Source organism: Microcaecilia unicolor, chromosome 3, assembly GCF_901765095.1.
Source record: "Microcaecilia unicolor chromosome 3, aMicUni1.1, whole genome shotgun sequence".
In the NCBI taxonomy this organism is placed as follows: Eukaryota; Metazoa; Chordata; class Amphibia; order Gymnophiona; family Siphonopidae; genus Microcaecilia; species Microcaecilia unicolor.
The window spans coordinates 191,659,282-191,678,231 of NC_044033.1; the positions used below are offsets into that span (position 1 = coordinate 191,659,282).

Below are 18,950 nucleotides of genomic sequence, written 5' to 3' on the forward strand. Positions count from 1 at the left end.
ATTTCATCGAGGACACACCTGCATCTGTCCTCCCAGGCAGTTAGATAATGAGGTGAGTCTGTGTCAGCTGACCAGTTATCACTGTAGAACGATCGCCAAAATAGCTGAGGATCAACTACACCCCTTGAGAAATAGGCAGTGGGATTGCTTTGCTGGGAAATGCCCAATTTTAACCAGTGCAAGGTGAATTGTAGTTTGAAATGGTCAGACCAAGGTGTAGCCACCCACCTGATGCCATCTAGCTGGAAATTTGTAGTGGTGATGAATTTATAGGAGAGAAAATCTAGCAAGTGACCTTTTGAGTGCGATGGACAGATGCTGGGGCAATTGAGGTCCCAAAGGCGGAGGAAATCCAGGAAATGGGTTGCATCCATAGATAGTTGGCTTTCCAAATGGAGATTAAGATCACCCAGAATTAAGATAGTTGAGTGAGCAATGCACGTGCTGGAGATGAAGTCCATAAGCTCTGTCTGGCAAGATTTCCAGGCATTAGGCGGTCTGTAAAACAGGACGCAAGCCAGATGACCACGAAGAGTAGAATGTTGGATGTTGATTGCAGCAATTTCAAGGAAAGGGGATAAGTGATCAGCGCAAGTTTCTATTGTGAGGTAGGAGCGATAAATTAACGCTATCCCTCCGCCTCTCTTTCCTTGTCTATCCCAGTGTACGAACTTGAATCCCGGAGGGCAAAGGTCTAGGACAATCGGGTCATTAGGCACCTGGAGCCATGTTTCTGTAAGGAAGAGGAGATCTAGGTCCTCAGATATGATCCAATCCGATATAAGTTCAGGCTTATTCACCACAGACCTGGCGTTTATGTAACCCCACACGAAGCTGAAGGAACTGATCAGCCTGCCTAATGTCACGCAAGGCATTTTTTAGGCACCTAGGTCTTGCAGGAGGGAGGTTAGCCAAATTAAGGATGCGTGCTTGCTCCAAGTGAAAAGCATGGTGAGCTGGACGGCAAGGCAAAATTCTTCTGCTGTGAGAGACAAGAGAAATGATGTTAAACACAGGTTCAGTCGCAGTGAGTGCGGTGTGGATAAGGATAGAGGAGTAAATAACAAAGAGGAGGGTAGAGGAAAACATTGTAATTTAATCCTTGCTGAAGTGAGGATGACACTGTCACTGGAGCAGTAGCTGAAGCAGGAACCCCTCGTTTAAACTGGAGTCAGTCATCTGTACATCATCATCTCGGACTGCAGGTCAGGAGAGCTGGTGCTGCAATCTGTTCACACTCACAGAAACTCCAGTAATGAACAGCTGAGTGGGTGGTGGATGCCGGCGATGAACAGCTGCTTGGTGGTAGAGAAGGCGGGGCACCACGGAGAAGGCGTTAGGTTGAGACAGTGCATGGCAGATTGCAGGTTATAGCAACGAATGGCCGAAAAGCCTGCAATCCTCTCCCTTTCCAGGCAGGGCTGTTAATCTGACAGTCAGAGCAAAGTGGGAGTAACCCAGAGGACGAGCAGCAAACCTCTCCCAAATCTTCGCCCCTGGGTCGGTCCAACAGCAGCGGTGCAGCCCCTAAGCGGGTTCAGCCGGTGAGTGGATGTCGGGTAAGCACTGTCAATTGGGATCTGAGCTAGGCTGGTGAAAACGTGATGCTGGTGCTGGCGTGGTTGGTGTGCTAGGCGGCCGAAAAGACGACTCTGTCAGCTCGGGCCCGTCAGGATCCGTGATCTCCAGAGCAGTAACAACAGGGAATAAATGCTCCCTTTGATATTTCGGTCTGACGAATGGGAGGAGATAATCTGCGGTTCCTAATGAAGGCGTTTCTCCACACCTGTTCAACAGCTAGCCTTTACCACTCAAAGTGGCAGCCTGAGAAGGCAAGCTGTGGAGTTTGCTGCAGTTAGCCTTTATGAATTGTTGTTGCCAGTGACCTCAAAGACCTGTTTGAAGGTTTCTATTGGCCTCTGGTTGGTGCTGCTTATGTTTTTACATTGCCTGAGTCAGGTGCTGATGCAGCATGTTCTTACCATCAGGTCTATTACAGGGATGGAAGAAGCAATCTTCAGCGTACACTTTCACTACGTGCAACTAGCTGAGCATTTCAAAAGCGGGGTCAGAAGAGTAGTTGCCTGGAAGAGGGCATGTCCTTGGGGGTGGAACCAGACTATTTCGTAGGCAAGATCACCACAAAAAACTGGGGCAACAGCGACCATAGAGATGACAGTTCGAGTGGACAGGAGGGCACACATCGAGTGGAGCAGGAGGAAGAAGAGGCTTGGGAAAAGTTATAAAGGTGCACTGAAGGAGTTTTTCTATAGTATAAGTCGCCACAAGGATATTATAGTGACATCACCTGAACCTTTGGTTCCAGAGAACTTCAGCGTTTTTGACCTGGGAAACAGGACTCATTTAACTTATTACAAGAAAGAGAGAGGTGGGGAAGCTTTCATTCCTTGGCTCCGCTGCTTACCTCAACTTGTCCTGACTGGGACTTTGATAGAGCGTTATAGAGGCCTGATACTTTCTAAAGTCAAACTGTTGTAAAAGCAGGCTATTTAGGTAACCTCATGGTTATCTTTAGATCATCTCTGACTATACCCCTGAGGTGATATTACCAGAGGGTGTGATCTGAAGTAAGACAAATGTGTGTTACAGGATTTTATAAACCTGTGAGTGAGTATTAAATATTTTCTGGAGTGGCCTTTGACTGTGAGTGCCTTTTAACTGAAAATGTGTTTTAATCATACAGGTCAAGGAAGATATGGGAATAATATTTTCTGGAGTGGCCTTTGACTGTGAGTGCCTTTTAACTGAAAATGTGTTTTAATCATACAGGTCAAGGAAGATATGGGAATTTAGTCTCCTCTAAAAGATGGCCTCGCCCTTATAGAGTGGTGACAGATATCCCTCTGCAATTTTGGATGAATAAATTATCTCATTCATTTCTGAATGTTATGTTAATAAAGGCTAGATCTGTAAGGAATATTTTTTAACGATCTTCTATCAGATATTTATTTATTTGCTGCATTTGTATCCCACATTTTCCCGATTGGATAACAGAGCCGGTAGTGGGAGGCGGGGCTGGTGGTTGGGAGGCGGGAATAGTGCTGGGCAGACTTATACAGTCTGTGCCAGAGCCGATGGTGGGAGGCGGGGATAGTGCTGGGTAGACTTGTATGGTCTGTGCCCTGAAAAAGACAGGTACAAATCAAGGTAAGGTATACACAAAAAAGTGGCACATTTCTTGGGCAGACTGGATGGACCGTGCATGTCTTTTTCTGCCGTCATCTACTATGTTACTTGCAGGCTCAATGTGGCTTACATTATGTTGCAATGGCAATCACATTAATGGAATAAGAAGTTCAGAAAATTATTACAAATAAGGTTCATGAGAAAATCAGGTAAAACTAGAAGAAGCTAAATGGACATTAAACCTGATATTTTGTGTGTTACTGAAACTTGGTTAAAATCAGAAGATATAGTTATTTTAAATCAATTATGTCCATCATCTTATTTGATTTTGTCTCAATCTAGACTGAACAAAATGGGAAGGGGTATACTAATTATTTATCATGAGAGTATTGCGTTTGTAAAAAGAGAGGTACCATCGATTCCAGGTGTTGATTTATTATTGTTAACATCTTCTATGCTTAATATATTATTATGTTATTGTGCTCCCAGAATTTTGTCAACTGATCCATCTCCTCTTATTGAGTGTTTAGTGGATTTAAACTTACAGTAGATAAAACTGTTATTTTAGGGGATTTTAACTTGCAATTTTATAATATTATGCAAGATAATTGGTTGTTCTTATCTTTAAGTTACCACATTATATATGTACATATTTTAGTTGTCTGTTTCATTTATATTAACATGTTCTTTATGCCTGAAAGATTATTATGATATATACTAACATTTGTATGTTTTACTTGTTACTAGTTCTATATGACCCTGACACAGCCTTTGCATGGGTGAAACACATAAGTACATAAGTATTGCCATACTGGGAAAGGCCAAAGGTCCATCAAGCCCAGCATCCTGATTCCAACAGTGGCCAATCCAGATCACAAATACCTGGCAAGATCCCAAAAAGTACAAAACATTTTATACTGCTTATCCCAGAAATAGTGAATTTTCCCCAAGTCCATTTAATAACGGTCTATGGAATTTTCCTTTAGGAAGCCGTCCAAACCTTTTTTAAACTCCGCTAAGCTAACCGCCTTTACTACATTCTCTGGCAACGAATTCCAGAGTTTAATTACACGTTGAGTGCAGAAAATGTTTCTCCGATTCATTTTAAATTTACTACATTGTAGCTTCATCGCATGCCCCCTAGTCCTAGTATTTTTGGAAATCATGAACAGACCCTTCACATCTACCCGTTCAACTCCACTCATTATTTTATAGACCTACTACTACTACTACTATTTAGCATTTTTATAGCGCTACAAGGCGTACGCAGCGCTGCACAAACATAGAAGAAAGACAGTCCCTGCTCAAAGAGCTTACAATCTAATAGACAAAAAATAAAGTAAGCAAATCAAATCAATTAATGTGTACAGGAAGGAGAAGAGGAGGGTAGGTGGAGGCGAGTAGTTACAAGTGGTTACGAGTCAAACGCAATGTTAAAGAGGTGGGCTTTCAGTCCTCCATCATTTATCTCCCCTCAGCTGCCTTTTCTCCAAGCTGAAGAGCCCTAGCCACTTTAGCCTTTCCTCATAGGGAAGTTATCCCATCCACTTTATCATTTTCGTCGCCCTTCTCTGCACCTTTTCTAATTCCACTATATCTTTTTTGAGATGCGGCGACCAGAATTGAACACAATATTCGATGTGCGGTCGCACCATGGAGCGATACAAAGGCATTATAACATCCTCATTTTTGTTTTCTATTCCTTTCCTAATAATACCTAACATTCTATTTGCTTTCTTAGCCACTGCAGCGCACTGAGCAGAAGGTTTCAACGTATCATCAACGATGACACCTAGATCCCTTTCTTGGTCTGTGACTCCTAATGTGGAACCTTGCATGACGTAGCTATAATTTGGGTTCCTCTTTCCCACATGCATCACTTTGCACTTGCTCACATTAAACGTCATCTGCCATTTAGACGCCCAGTCTCCCACTCTCGTAAGGTCCTCTTGTAATTTTTTCACATTCCTCCCGTGATTTAACGACTTTGAATAACTTTGTGTCATCAGCAAATTTAATTACCTTACTGGTTACTCCCATCTCTAGGTCATTTATATATGTTAAAAAGCAGCAGTCCCAGCACAGACCCCTGGGGAACCCCACTAACTACCCTTCTCCATTGAGAATAATGACCATTTAACCCTACTCTCTGTTTTCTATCTTTTAACCAGTTTTTAATCCACAACAGAATAATACCTCCTATCCCATGACTCTCCAATTTCCTCTGGAGTCTTTCATGAGGTACTTTGTCAAACACCTTCTGAAAATTGTTCTATTAGAAGTTGTGGTGAATAAAATTCTTTGGACTATCTCTTGGTGATCTGCTCCTAGTATGTGCACCAGTGTGGATATCTATGTTAGGACACTTGTGGCTCCTTTTACAAAGCCATGCTGGCAATTCTGGTACGGCTGTGAGGAAGCCCACTGAATTCCTATGGGCTTCATCGCATTTGCTGTGCCAGAATAGCTAGTGTGGGTTTGTAAAAGGAGTTCTTGGTGTTAACACATTACAAAGCCAATTGACAAGACAACAGCATCTCACTCACCCTGCTTCTTCCTCCTGCTTGGTCAATGCTGCAAAACAGAAGAGAGGCTTAGTAAAATGTGAAGAATGTCCCTCGTTGTAGTCACTAGCTGCTCTAACTTTATCTTGTATGCTTTTATTTACTTTTTAGTTCCAAAAATCTTCATTAAGTTTTAAACATGAAAAAACAGTAACAGTTGCAATAATTTATTGCAACTTACCAAACAATGAACAAATGGCCGGACAGGTATATAACTTGACAGCTATCACTGTGCTAAATAAACATTAATTAGGGCCCACATCTCACTAAAATGATATAGAGTCCCCCCTAGTTGCGTTATAACTCTTTCATATTTATAAATTATACATACAAAGTTCCACCAAACATGAACAGAGAGATTAGCAAAAGTTTTCCAACTGTGAACAACCAGCTTTAGAGCTAATATAATTAAAAGTTCAATCTGACTTGATTTTTATTTAATGGAAAAGTCTTCACCAAAGAACACAATCACAACACCATATGTTAAGGAAACAATAATGTGAAACAATGGTCTGAATTCTCTGTCAGATTCCAGTCCAAAAAGGTGTCAGGACATTACAATGAAATCTCATATGAAAAAAAGCCCCCTTTTCATGACTGCAAGACCAAAATCAACACACTTGCATGCTTTTATCTAACAAAGGAGGAGACGAGATGGCACAGTCACCCTTTTTCCTCTCTTGGGGCACCAACATTAAGCCTTACCCTCCAATTCCTCCAAATCTTTGGGCTTTGTCCAGCGTGACTCCTTGGTCTGGGAGTTGTAGTAATAAGATTTTCCTGTGTCAGATTTGTATTCCTTCCAGGGGCACTGAGAGAACAGTAGCTGTAAGCAATAAGAAAGGGAAATAGAGAGAATCAGACATGGAAAATGTGCATCTGTATCTCAGCTTCTGTACATCCCAGCTTGCTGGTTTTATGTCCCAATGACTCTACAAGAAAACAACATGATTTCCATATGCTCTTCACAATAAATAAATGATCAAAACAAAATTATGTGAAGATGTAGAATGAAAGGAAAATATCAGGTTTTACACATTCACCCCACTTCTCCTGTCTTCACAACCATCATAGACCTGCATACCTAACCACATATAGCTCTTCCAAACATGTACATGGAAAAAACAATAAGGCCAATATTCATAGTAATTTAAGTGGGTAGGAGAGGCTCCTGCCTGCTTAAATCGCTTGTTGCCACCTACCCCCGATACTTAGAGGTACTAAAGTGGGCAGTGCCGCTGAATATCGCCTCTGACCGCTGCCAAAAAAAGGGGCAAGTCAGGGGCGGTATGGGGGGGGGGGGTGGCGTTAGGGTGGGGCTCTGGGTTATGCGGGTAATATTCAGTGCCAGCACCTACATAAACGGGGCCAAATTTAGAACAGGCACAAAGCTGTCCTAACTTTGGCTGGCATAACTGCGGATTCCAGTCTGAATACTAGGCCGGGGCCCACATAACTTTTGTGGGGGGGGGGGGGGGGGGGAGTTGTAAAAAAAAAAAAAAAAGTCCCTGAGCCCCCTCCCACCTCCCCTGAAAATGGCCCTCTTTCTTTTCCCTATCCCCCCCCAGCCTGTAGCAAGACCACACTACCAGCCATCCAGGTAAGCCTGGGGGGAGGGCCTACCTGCAACCCTGGTGGTTCGCTGAAGGAACATGGCTGCCGTGAGCTGCCATGAGAGGTCACAGCGCCCATTTTCCTTCAGCTTTCGCAAGGGGCAGGAGTGAAGGGCCTGCACTCCTGCCCCCAACAACCACCACGCAGGACTGGTCTTAGCAAGTGTGGGGCCCTATGCAGACCAAACTGATGGGGCCCCCACCCTAGCCACGCCCCCACCCTAGCTCCAGAGGCGGCCGCCGCTCCCTCCGAGCCACTCCCTCCCAGCTCCAAGGCCCCCTCCCCCCTAGGGCCCCCAGCTCCAGGGCTTCCCCCCCTAGGGCCCCCAGCTCCATGGCCCCCCTCCCTGCTCCAAGGCCCCCCTCCCTCCAGCTCCCAGGGCCCCCCTCCCAGCTCCAAGGGCCCCCCTCCCTCCCAGCTCCAAAGGCCCCCCTCCCTCCCACCTCCCTCTGAATTTTAAAAGTTACCTCGTCGACGTCGGGATGGGTTACAGCGCCGGCAGGTAGCAGCAGCAGTCAGTGAAAAGCGTGCGAGCTGGTCGGCGCTTCCTTTCCCTCGCTCAGCTCTGGTCCCGCCCTCGTGGAAACAGGAACTGAGGGCGGGACCAGAGCTGAGCGAGGGAAAGGAAGCGCCGACCAGCTCGCACGCTTTTCACTGACTGCTGCTGCTGCTACCTGCCGGCGCTGTAACCCGTCCCGACGTCAACGCGAGGTAACTTTTAAAATCCAAAGGGAGGGGGGACTGGAGCTCGGGCGGTCGGGCGAGGCGACTTCAGGCACGCCGCGCGGGGCCCCCTTGAGCGCGAGGCCCTATGCAGTCGCCTCTGTCGCTTCTCCCTAAGACCGGCCCTGCCACCACCACGGACCACCAGGGCTGTAACATCGTATATTTAGGTTTGCCAACATGGTTGTTGAGGAAAATGCAGATGGTACAGAATGTAGCGGCACGATTTTATTTTTTTCTCTTAAGAAACACTCCATGTTCCATCAAGTTGCATTGACTTCCAATAAAAGTGAGGGTATTAGTTAAGATGGGAAGTTTATTGTTTAAAATAGTTCAAGGTTTGATTCTCGATATATGCTTTCTTTAGTTAAATATTCTTGCATGGGTCAATTCTATTGTACACAAGGCTCATCTTTTTTTTTCTCCTTTCCTAGTCCCAGAGGAGTAACATCGAAAAAGTTATTTACTAGTTTATTTGTATCAAGCTGCTAGTTTATGAAATTCTCTTTTTATTGGTTTGAGGCATTTAACTACTTACAGTCCCTTTAGGAAAGGACTGAAGACACTTCTTTTTAATAAATATGTGATGAGGAACTAGATCATAAGGATTACCATCAGAATTAGGTTCCTATTTTGTAAAACTTGATTATGTTATTGTTATAATTGATTTATTTGCATTTCCTAGACTTATTTGGTTCTAGTTTCTTGGTTGTAATCCATTATGAACTGTCTTATCGGTATTGGTGGGCTATAAATGAATTAACTGTAACTGTTAAAGAATGGTCCAGATTTTGGCAGCTAAGATTTAATACTAAAAATGCAGGGTCATGAATTTGGGCTGCAAAAACCCAAGGGAGCAATACAGTTTAGGAGATGACAAACTTTTGTGCATGTAAAGAGGAGCGGGACTTGGATGTGATTGTATGTGATGATCTTAAGGTGGCCAAACAGGTAAAAAAGGCAATGGCAAAAGCTAGGATGCTTGAGTGCGTAGGGAAAGGAATGGCCAGCAGGAAAATGGAGGTGATAATAACCCTGTATAAGACTCTGGTGAGATCTCATTTAGAATATTGTGTATAATTCTGGAGATCGCCACTCCAAAAAGATATAAACAGTGTCAGGCTTCTCACGGAAGCACAGAGTTTGTGAGCCCTTGGACCACTGCCGAGGTGCGGCAGTGGCAGGCAAAACCACCCCCAAACCAGAGACAGGGCAGAACAGGACTGGAACCCCGGACTGGAGTTGCAGCAGAGGCAAACAAGCTGGAACAGGCAGAGCAGGAAAGAAGCTAGGCTTCACCTGCACTTGACCGCCGTTCCCCAGGAGTTGAGCCCCTGGGTGCAGGCGGCCGGCAGGACTTTGCAGGATAGGACAGGAGTTGGATACCAACAGGCAACACACAACAGAGTTAGGACTAAAAGCTGCCAGGCAGCCTCTAAGAGATAAACACAGACAGGAGAGAATCAGGACTGAAAGCTGCAAGCAGCCACTAAGCAAGAAACACAAACACAAGACAAGGAAAGGCAGACCAGAAACAAGACTAGGAACTAAGCAATAAAATCAAAGCTAACAACACACAAACAAACTAGAACCAGACAAGGAACTCAGACTAGAACTGGACTAGGCAGAAGTGCACAGCGTACACCCACATACCAGGGACCTTAGACAATGCAAAGGCAAACATAGAAGTTTCCAGGTGATTAATAAAGCCCTTCAGCTGCAGGAATCACAAGGCAGCTACGGGTGCTGTTCAGGCACAAAGAAGAAAAGCAAGTCTGGCAGCCTGGAAGATCCACACCGGACTGGGCTGAAGTCTGGAACGTGTGACAGTTCATAGCAGCCACCGATTCTGGCCACCAGAGGGCGAGGTGAGCACACACACGGAAATGGTCATAAACGTGACAAACAGGATGGCACTGGTCCAGAGGGTGGATACTAAAATGGTCAATGGCCTTCCTCATAAAGCATATGGGGACAGACTTAAAGATTCCAATATGTATACTTTGGAAGAAAGTCAGGGAAAGAGAGATATGTTTAGAGATGCTTAAATATCTCCATGGCATAAACCTACAAGAAGTCTCTTTCACCTGAAAGGAAGCTCTGGAATGAGGGGGCATAGATGCAGGTGAAAGGGGACCAACTTAGGAGTAATCTGAAGAAATACTTCTTCATGGAAAGGGTAATGAATTTGTGGAAGAGCCTCTTGGTAGAGCTGGAGGAGACTGTATCTGAATTCAGAAAGCTTGGGACAAGTACATAGGATCTCTAAGAGAGAAGAAGGGAAAGTAGATGGCATGGATGGGTAGACTGGATAGGTCATATGGTCTTTAACTGCCTTCATTTTTCTCTGTTTCTATTTCTTGAAGCAAATTAGCGATTCTTTTATATCCTATCTTCATAGTATGATTACCAGCAGCTTTTCCACTTGCTTGTTTTCTCTTCAGTGGAAATTTGCTACTATTTTCCAACGCCTTGAAGGATTACACAGATGCTTCAGACCCAAGGAATTATTGCCCCATTTCTCAGTTGTCATTTGCATTCAAGACCACAGAGAAAACTGTCACTCAGAAGCTAACACCTTTTCTTGACAACATGAAAGCCTTACACCCTTGTCAAACAGCATTTCACAAACATTTCTCCACCAAGCATACATTTCTTGCTCTTTTTGATTTTGTTCAACATACTCTTGATAGTAGAAGAGTTGTTCCCTTTTCCCTGGACCCAAGCACAGTCTTTGATCTTGTGAGTCACAACATCCTCAAACATATGGAAAAATTGGGAGTCACTGGTCTCCTCTGCCCTGGTTCACCTCTTACCTACAGGGAAGATCCTTGCAGTTATGTTGGTCTACCTCTTTTTCTGACACTCATGATCAGGGCCGGTCTTAGCAAGTGCAGGGCCCTATGCAGACCAATTTGGTGGGGCCTCACCCTAGCTCCGCCCCACCCTAGCTCCACCCCATTGATAAAATTATTCCATTTTTAGAAAACAATTTTTATTTATGAAATTTCAAATAAAGACTTTATTTTAAGTCGCACTTGCACCAGCGATGGTTCACCTCCTGCACAAATGAACCACCAGATCATCACTTTAATGAAAGGTTCCATTTGCAAATCAACAAGAGTAAGACCACTTTAATTTAACAAGGTTCCTAATTCCTTATAAGAAAAGCTATCATGCCTTGCCTTTGAATGGCACAAACTCTCCAGCTCCTCCACTTGACTTTATTTTAAGTCGCACTTGCACCTGCTTTGATTCACCTCCTGCACAAATGAACCACCAGATCATCACTTTAATGTAAGGTTCCATTCGCAAATCAACAAGAGTAAGACCACTTTAATTTAACAAGGTTCCTAATTCCTTATAAGAAAAGCTATCATGCCTTGCCTTTGAATGGCACAAACTCTCCAGCTCCTCCACTTGACTTTATTTTAAGTCGCACTTGCACCTGCTTTAGTTCACCTCCTGCACAAATGAACCACCAGATCATCACTTTAATGTAAGGTTCCATTCGCAAATCAACAAGAGTAAGACCACTTTAATTTAACAAGGTTCCTAATTCCTTATAAGAAAAGCTATCATACCTTCTTTGAATGGCAGGCTTAGAGGCTGGAGGAGGGGCTACTGTCAGAAATCAGGATGAAGGGAGAACACAGCTCAGGCGAGAATCATAACTGTAGCCCGCCTGCGGCCTTGCTGCCTGAGACAGGCTAGTTCTCTTGGAGCTGGCTTCTCCTTTGCTGCAACACTGCACTGCATGAGCTGATGTGCTTTTTAAGTGCCATGGTTACCCTACTTGAACTTGTGCCACCCTAGGCAACTGGCAACTGCCTAGCTCACTTAGTGGCTGGGCTAGCCCGCCCTGCTCAGGTGCAGGTATAGATTTTTTTTCCCTAAACCACAGAATTTCTGCCTTACATTACATACATTCAGTTTTAGTATGTTAACCAATCACTGATCACCTGAAGGCAAAGTTGTTTTTCTTTAAATTTCGTACCCAAAGTTCAACAAATCTCATTCTCAATATCATCAGCTATCAATCATTATTCATACCTTGCCTTTGATGAATGGCACTGGCACTGTGGCACAAACTTGCTCCAGGCTGAGGCGGCAGGCGCTCGCTCCACCACGACCACTTGACTTTCTTTATTTTAAGTCGCACGGCACTGCTGCTGGCACCAGCGATGGCCTCCGACCATGCTCCAGCTCCTTTTCCCTTCCCGCTCAATGACTCCCGCCCGCCCTTACGGAAACAGGAAGTACCTCATCATCAGAAGGAGGGACATTGAGCGGGAAGGCGGAAGGGAAAAGCTGGGGTGAGCGGAGCCGTCGTGCCTGGCTGCAACTGTCTGTCAGGGCCGGGCCGTCGCTACTCGCTGCAAGTTGCAACTGTTGTCGTCATTGTCCTGGGACTGGGAGGCGGGAGCTGTCGGAGGGCTCATCGGGGAGGGGGGGTGGCGGGAGCGGAGCGAGCGATTATGATGCGGTCTGGAGCGACGAGCAAGCAGCGGGATCATGATGCGGTTGCGGTCCGAGCGAGCGGGGGTCGGAGAGGCAGAGTTGAGGCACACCGCACGAGGCCCCCTTAAGCACGGGGCCCTATGCGGCCGCCTCGTTCGCCTCTGCCTAAGACCGGCCCTGCTCATGATCTCACATGTGGTGTCCCCCAGGGCTCAGTTCTTAGACTAATCTTTTCACTGCTACTGTAGTTCTTCTTCTATAAACACTTGGGATAACTTTTTATTTATGACAATGTGCAATTAATCACTACCTCTCCTCTCCCTACATTCTTCCCCATGAACTCCGTTCTCTGAACAAATCTCTCTTGTCGTCCCCTTTCTCCTCCACCGCTAACTCCAGACTGCGTTCCTTTTATCTTGCGGTACCTTATGCCTGGAACCGTCTTCCCGAACCCATACGTCTAGCTCCATCTCTAGCTGTTTTAAATCTATGCTGAAAGCTCACCTTTTCACTACTGCCTTTGGCTCCTAATCGCTACTCATTTGCCCTCCTCCTCCCCTGTTCCTCTTTACCCTGTAATTCCCTTGCCCCTAATGTCTTGTCTGTCTGTTTTACCTAGATTGTAAGCACTTTGAGCAGGGACTGTCTCTCTCTCTATGTCAAGTGTACAGCGCTGCATGCGTCTGGTAGCGCTATATAAATGCTATTAGTAGTATTAGTAGTAGTAGTGTACACAAACATACACAGTCACTTGAACACAATGTGCAAGTAACAGTGTGCCTCGATAAACACAAATACCAGGCAAGATATGCCACAATAAATCTGCAATTAACACCCAGTACCCACTGAGTACTTTGTAGGAGATCCACCTTCTTTCTTGATTGCTACTTCAACCTTAACCACAACCTCTTTATCAGGACAATCTAACTTCAGTATTTTGTCAGTATCTTTTGAAGCTAACATACTCCAAATCATGCATTCATAAGCGACTTATCTGCTCTCCTTTTTAAATGTTAGCACCATAAGCCACGTTCCATGCTGGTTAAGGTGAAGCCTATTCTTTTGCTTTAGGCTCCGACTTCCCAAAATGCTGCCTGGTTCTTAAATCTATAGCCACCTTCCCAATACCACTGTCTCACCCACACAGAGACTCCAGAGCTCTGCTTGCTTCTAGGGACAATGCATGAAATGGAAGCATTTCTGAGAATTTTACACAGGAGATTCTGGATTTCAACTTTCTACCTAAAATCCTAAATTTAGCTTCTATAAGCTCCTTCTTGCACATTTATATATCATTGGAACCACCACAACAGCTGAGACTTTCCCAGCACTGTTTAAAATCCTATCTAGGTGATATATGATATCCACTAATTTTGCACCAAGCAGGCAAATTGCCAAGCAACTTTCATACCCACCAAGGACCTGTTATCTACTTTCTTAATGATCAAATCACTAACTCCAGTGGCCGCACTGGAAAGAAATATATGGATTCAAAAAGAGTTCCATTTCTGTTCCTGCAGTCCTGACAGTTTAGGCTTCTCACCTCAGCTTTTGATTTCAGCTCATCTGGTTTTTCCCAGGTGGACTGCTTAGTGTCAGAATTGTAATAGTAAATACGACCATCTGGAGCCTTGTGTTCAGTCCACAAAGCCTTCTAAAAACAAAAACACAATGTCATGTCAGAAAGGAAATTGAAGTTTCTTACATCAATACTTTCATCAGATATAAAAAGCAGAGTCTGTCTTCACTATTAAAGTCAGGTATCTATTTTTGTGCAAAACTGGCAAAAAATACCACAAGGACAAAAAAACGTTGTACCTGATAACTTTCTTTCCCTTAGTCCTATCAGACTAGTCCAGACCAATGGGCTGTGTCCATCAACCAGTGGATGGAGACAGAGGATAAAAATTGTTATCAAGTGATTCACATCCTTAAGGGTATCAGGCTATATAGAATTTTCAGTATTTCGAATAGTCAAGCAATGGTGCTCAAAACTAATCTGGTGGCCAATATTGAAACTTTGAGACCAAATGTCTCAATCTGGTCAGAACCTCACCAGTCATTGCAGCATATACTCAACTGACATGCAGTTATTTCACTGAGTCAGGAGACATGTGACATACAATAGGTTAGGAAACTTAAAAGTAGAATCTTTGATATCTAAAAAAATATACCTTGGAACTAAAAGAAAATGAATCAATTGGTGGGGGAGGGATTCTGGACTAGTCTGATAAGACTAAAGGAAAGAAAGTTATCAGGTAAGCCAAAACTTCTCCTTCCATAGCATCCTATCAGACTAATCCATACCAATTGGATATAGCTAAGCAGTGTCCCAACATAGGACAGAACTAAATGATTGAAACACTCAAAAACAGAGATAAACTGGAATAGCCTTAGAGATCCTTCCCAGCAAGAAAGAACCAAGACCAATTAGGACGACTCTGGAAATATAGAGGGTTATAGAAAAGGAGAATGAAGTGAATTGCATAAGTAGGAATAATAGAAAATAGCATTGATAGACAATGGTAGAGATGCATAAAGCAAGAAACAAATCCAACTGGTGATTTTTATTGAATGAATCTTTGACGGTAATAGTCTACGACCAAAGCACATCTATGAAGGAAATATTGTAACTACAATAGAAATCCTGGAGCAGTTGATCCTGGAGCAGTTGAATATCCAGAGAAGGTAATATAAAAAGAAAGCTATCAGGAGCTGAAAACCCACTATGCTTCCCCATCTACATCTATGACAACCAGGATATTCCAGAAGCAAATTGAAGAATCACCCTTTGCTGAGAATAAAGAAGGGAGACCAATGGGATCTAAATAGAATGGCTATTGACTGACCTGGTGCCAAAGAATGCCCTATTCAGACATGAAAACCTAAATGTCATCATAAGAGAAAGAAGAGAGCATAAGGGTCCTGAGATATGCCATGAAATATGAGCCATTCAGACAAGACAACCAAGAATAAATAAATAAATGTGAGCCTATTAGGCTCAGAATAAAAACACAATATCAGACACGTCCTGAAGTAGTGTAGCAGTAGTGGCACCAGTGCTATCAGGTTAGCTGCACAAAACGGCTAGAGTATAGAATCGCAAAAAATGGTTTATATAGCCTGAGTCATATGGGTGACTGGCTGGAGCTAAAGAAGTAGCTGTCAAAACTGGAGACATCCATGCCACCGCTGTAGCAGGAGTTATAGAAGCAAGTGTGCAGCTGTATCCATATAGGCAGCTGCAGTAGTGGTGCCATATAGTCAGTTAGCTGCAACAGGTAGTGTCAGCCATGGCATCTAGCGTCATAGAGGTGCTGTGGCAGCTAATGTAATACTGGCAGGTGCATTGGTGTCAGAGACAGCTGCAATAGCTGGAACCATACAGGCGGCAGAGTAATAGCGGTAGCTATTTCTATTTTATGATTTCTATTCCGCTTTTAAACTGTGCAGTTCAAAACGGATCACAAATCCCAATTGGAAAGAATTTACATTAAAAATTAATCAATCCAGTCATATAAAAACTATCACGATATATCAAAAGACAAAATTGCTAAAAATCACAACGCTGAAGAGAAAATAAATGTTTTCAAAGCCTTTCGAAAGGAACTACAGGATGTAATTAAGCGAATATCAAAGGTAAACTATTCCATATTTTGGCTCCCTGGAACACAAATGAGCACTCCCACACAGACTTCAAATTCATCTTCTTTACAGAAGGAATATCAAGTAATAACATTTTCGTACTTCTCAAACGGTTCCCATTTATTGGAAACAAAAGCAAACTCTTACCATTTCTGAGTTGATACCATAGATGCTTTTGTAAACTAGACCAGGGCTGCCGGGGGGGGGGGGGGGAGGGGGCAAGATTCCCCAGGCTCAGCCTCCAAGGAGGGCCCGGCACCGGTGATCAAAAGAGACTGCTCTGCTGGCCACAGATCCTTCTTCCTGCCGCATCCTGGCTATGCAGAAACAGGAAGTTACTTCACAGGAGGTGGTGGTTGGGGGGTGGGGGCGGTGGCTGAGCCCTGAAGATAGTTTGCCCTGGGCCCAGTTTTGTCTCTCGGTGGCCCCAAACTAGATAAGCCACTTTAAATTAAATACGAGATTTCAATCTCAGTCAGCGTAAATTGTTCAAGAGAGAACTAACCTCGCTAAACTTACCAAATTTGAAAACCAATCTAGCAGATATATTCTGTAAAAGCTGTAGTCTCCTAAATTGTTGTTTGTTTATGCTACAATAAAGAGAGTTACAATAATCCAAAAATGGCATTACAATTGCCTGAGCAACAATTCTAAATCCTGAACTCAAAGAAGCTCTAGTCGCTCTAAGGTTCCATAAATTAAAAAAAAACATTTTTCTAACTAGATAATTAATTTGGTATTCATAAGAGAGCTTAGAATCAAGAATTATGCCAAGCACTCTTGACTTAACATCAAATTTTAAAGTGCCTGATGAAAGAACTATAGTGGTAACTGGCATCATATAGGTGGCTGCTGCATTTGAACCTTACAAAGCTAAAGAACCAATCCTGCATTTAAAATCTCAAAGACAACACATAAAGTAGGGACAGACAGATGGCGTTTCAAAAAACAAAGAGCAGATCTTCAGAGGTTAAGTGACGATCAACAACATTTACTGGAGCACCAACATGGAGTTGTGTTTCAGCATGGAACACCTGCTTCAGGAGTCATCACACACTTGCATGATGAACTGGAAGGTTTTTTTAATCATTCCGTCCGTGGCTACATGTTTATATAATCTTTCACTGTGGTAGCATTTGCTGATCACATATGAGAACACTCAGTACCAACTAATAGAGAAAGTACTAGCCAAATTGTATGATTCCTGAAGCAGGTGTTCCATGCTGAAACATAGCTCCATGTCAAGTTTTTTTTTTCTGTTGGTGCTCCAATAAATATTCTTGATCTGTCCGTTCCTACTTTGTGTGCTGTCACTGCATCTGAAACCATATCTACAGATGCTGAATGTAATATGATAGCTATGGCAACTGCGTGGATGCTTCATCTGATACCCTACTTATGGATAGTGCAACCAAGGTCATGCAGTGAACTGCCTGGGAAGCCACATAAATGTGCATCTAATGTCCTACAGACAGCTAGGATATCCGATGCCCCATAGGCAGTTTTGCAACTGTGCCATATACACAGCTTCCATAACTGAGCCATACAGACAACTGCTGGAACTGTGCTATACAGGCATCCAGTGCACATATAGGGTGACAGAGTAGCTGTGCTACATAGCTGGCTACTAGATCAGTGCTATACAGCTGACTTTGGAACACTACAACATGTAGGCAACTGTTCACGGTAAAGAAGAAATACAGCTATTTCAGCTGCACAACACAGCTCATGTACAACTGTATAAGACAGATGGTTGCACCATCTATGAAATACTGGTACTGTGCAACTGAACTGGTTGTTACAAAGACAGAAAATAGGCAGCTGCCTAAGCTGAACAGTACCGGCAGTTGTTGCAACCAGAGAAACTGCCCAGTTGTTGCAGCTAGACAAAATAAGTGACTGCTGCAACTACACAACAGAGGTGGTAGTAACAGGAGCCATACAGGTAGATGTTGCAGAAGAGCTAGATGGCAGCTGCAGAGGATAGCAATACAGGTGGTTACTCTTACCAGGAAGAAACCAAAGGGGTGCTGCAACTGTGCAATACAGGTGGTTGCTGCCACTGTACAAACAAGTAGCCCGCGCCACTGTGCAACCAAGATGGTTCCTGCATGTGTGTCATGCAGGTGGCCTGCACCACTGTGCAGCCAAGATGACTGCTGCAAATGCACCACTGTACAGCCAAGACAGTTGCTGCAACTGCACAACCTAGGAGGCTGCCATCTTGTGCAACACAAGTGGGTGCAGAAAGCTTGCAACTCAGGTGGACAACAGTGCCACCACCACACAGGTGGTTAACAGTGCCACCAAGCAACGCAAGTGGACAACAGTGCCACCAAGCAATGCAGGTGGTCAACAGTGCCATACAGGGGCTGTGAAGCACAGGAAGATGTAGTAAGAGCTGTGGACTACTGCTGAATGGAAGAACTGTGCAACTGGGCAACTGACCAGCTCTGAATCATCACTGGCTACCAAACGTCTTTAGCTGTTTTATTTCCATAAGCGTAAAATAGTGCTTACATGCTGAATCTGATAAGCCAGATGAATAGCTCATGTTGAAGCAGATTGTGCTCATCTAAATTGGTAGAACACAGCCAACATTGTACAACTTTGACCAGATAGGAAATGTAAACAGAATGAAAAACACAACTGCCTTTACCCGCATGAAATTTTTATTGATTTTTAAAACTTTATCACATATGATTTTTGAATGCCCATCATTGCAACTATTTTGAATGATATTTGGCTAACAATTCAAAAAATGTTCAATCTGGCTTGTACTCTTTCGTATTCTAT

At 43.8% G+C, this 18,950-nt stretch overlaps 1 protein-coding gene across 3 annotated transcripts in view; it reads right to left on the minus strand.

The window, feature by feature from the left end:
• PRPF40B (pre-mRNA processing factor 40 homolog B) overlaps positions 1–18,950 on the minus strand; it is a 379,532-nt gene that overhangs the window by 231,051 nt on the left and 129,531 nt on the right. For all 3 annotated transcript variants that reach the window (XR_003941483.1, XM_030196851.1, XM_030196849.1), the window contains exons 10-12: positions 14,053–14,163; positions 6,417–6,537; positions 5,694–5,721 (exon numbers count right to left, since the gene is read on the minus strand). Coding sequence is in view for 2 of the 3 variants with exons in the window: in XM_030196851.1 (XP_030052711.1) it covers positions 5,694–5,721; positions 6,417–6,537; positions 14,053–14,163 (260 nt within the window). In the remaining variant the exon portion in view is untranslated. The remainder of the gene's footprint in view (positions 1–5,693; positions 5,722–6,416; positions 6,538–14,052; positions 14,164–18,950) is intronic.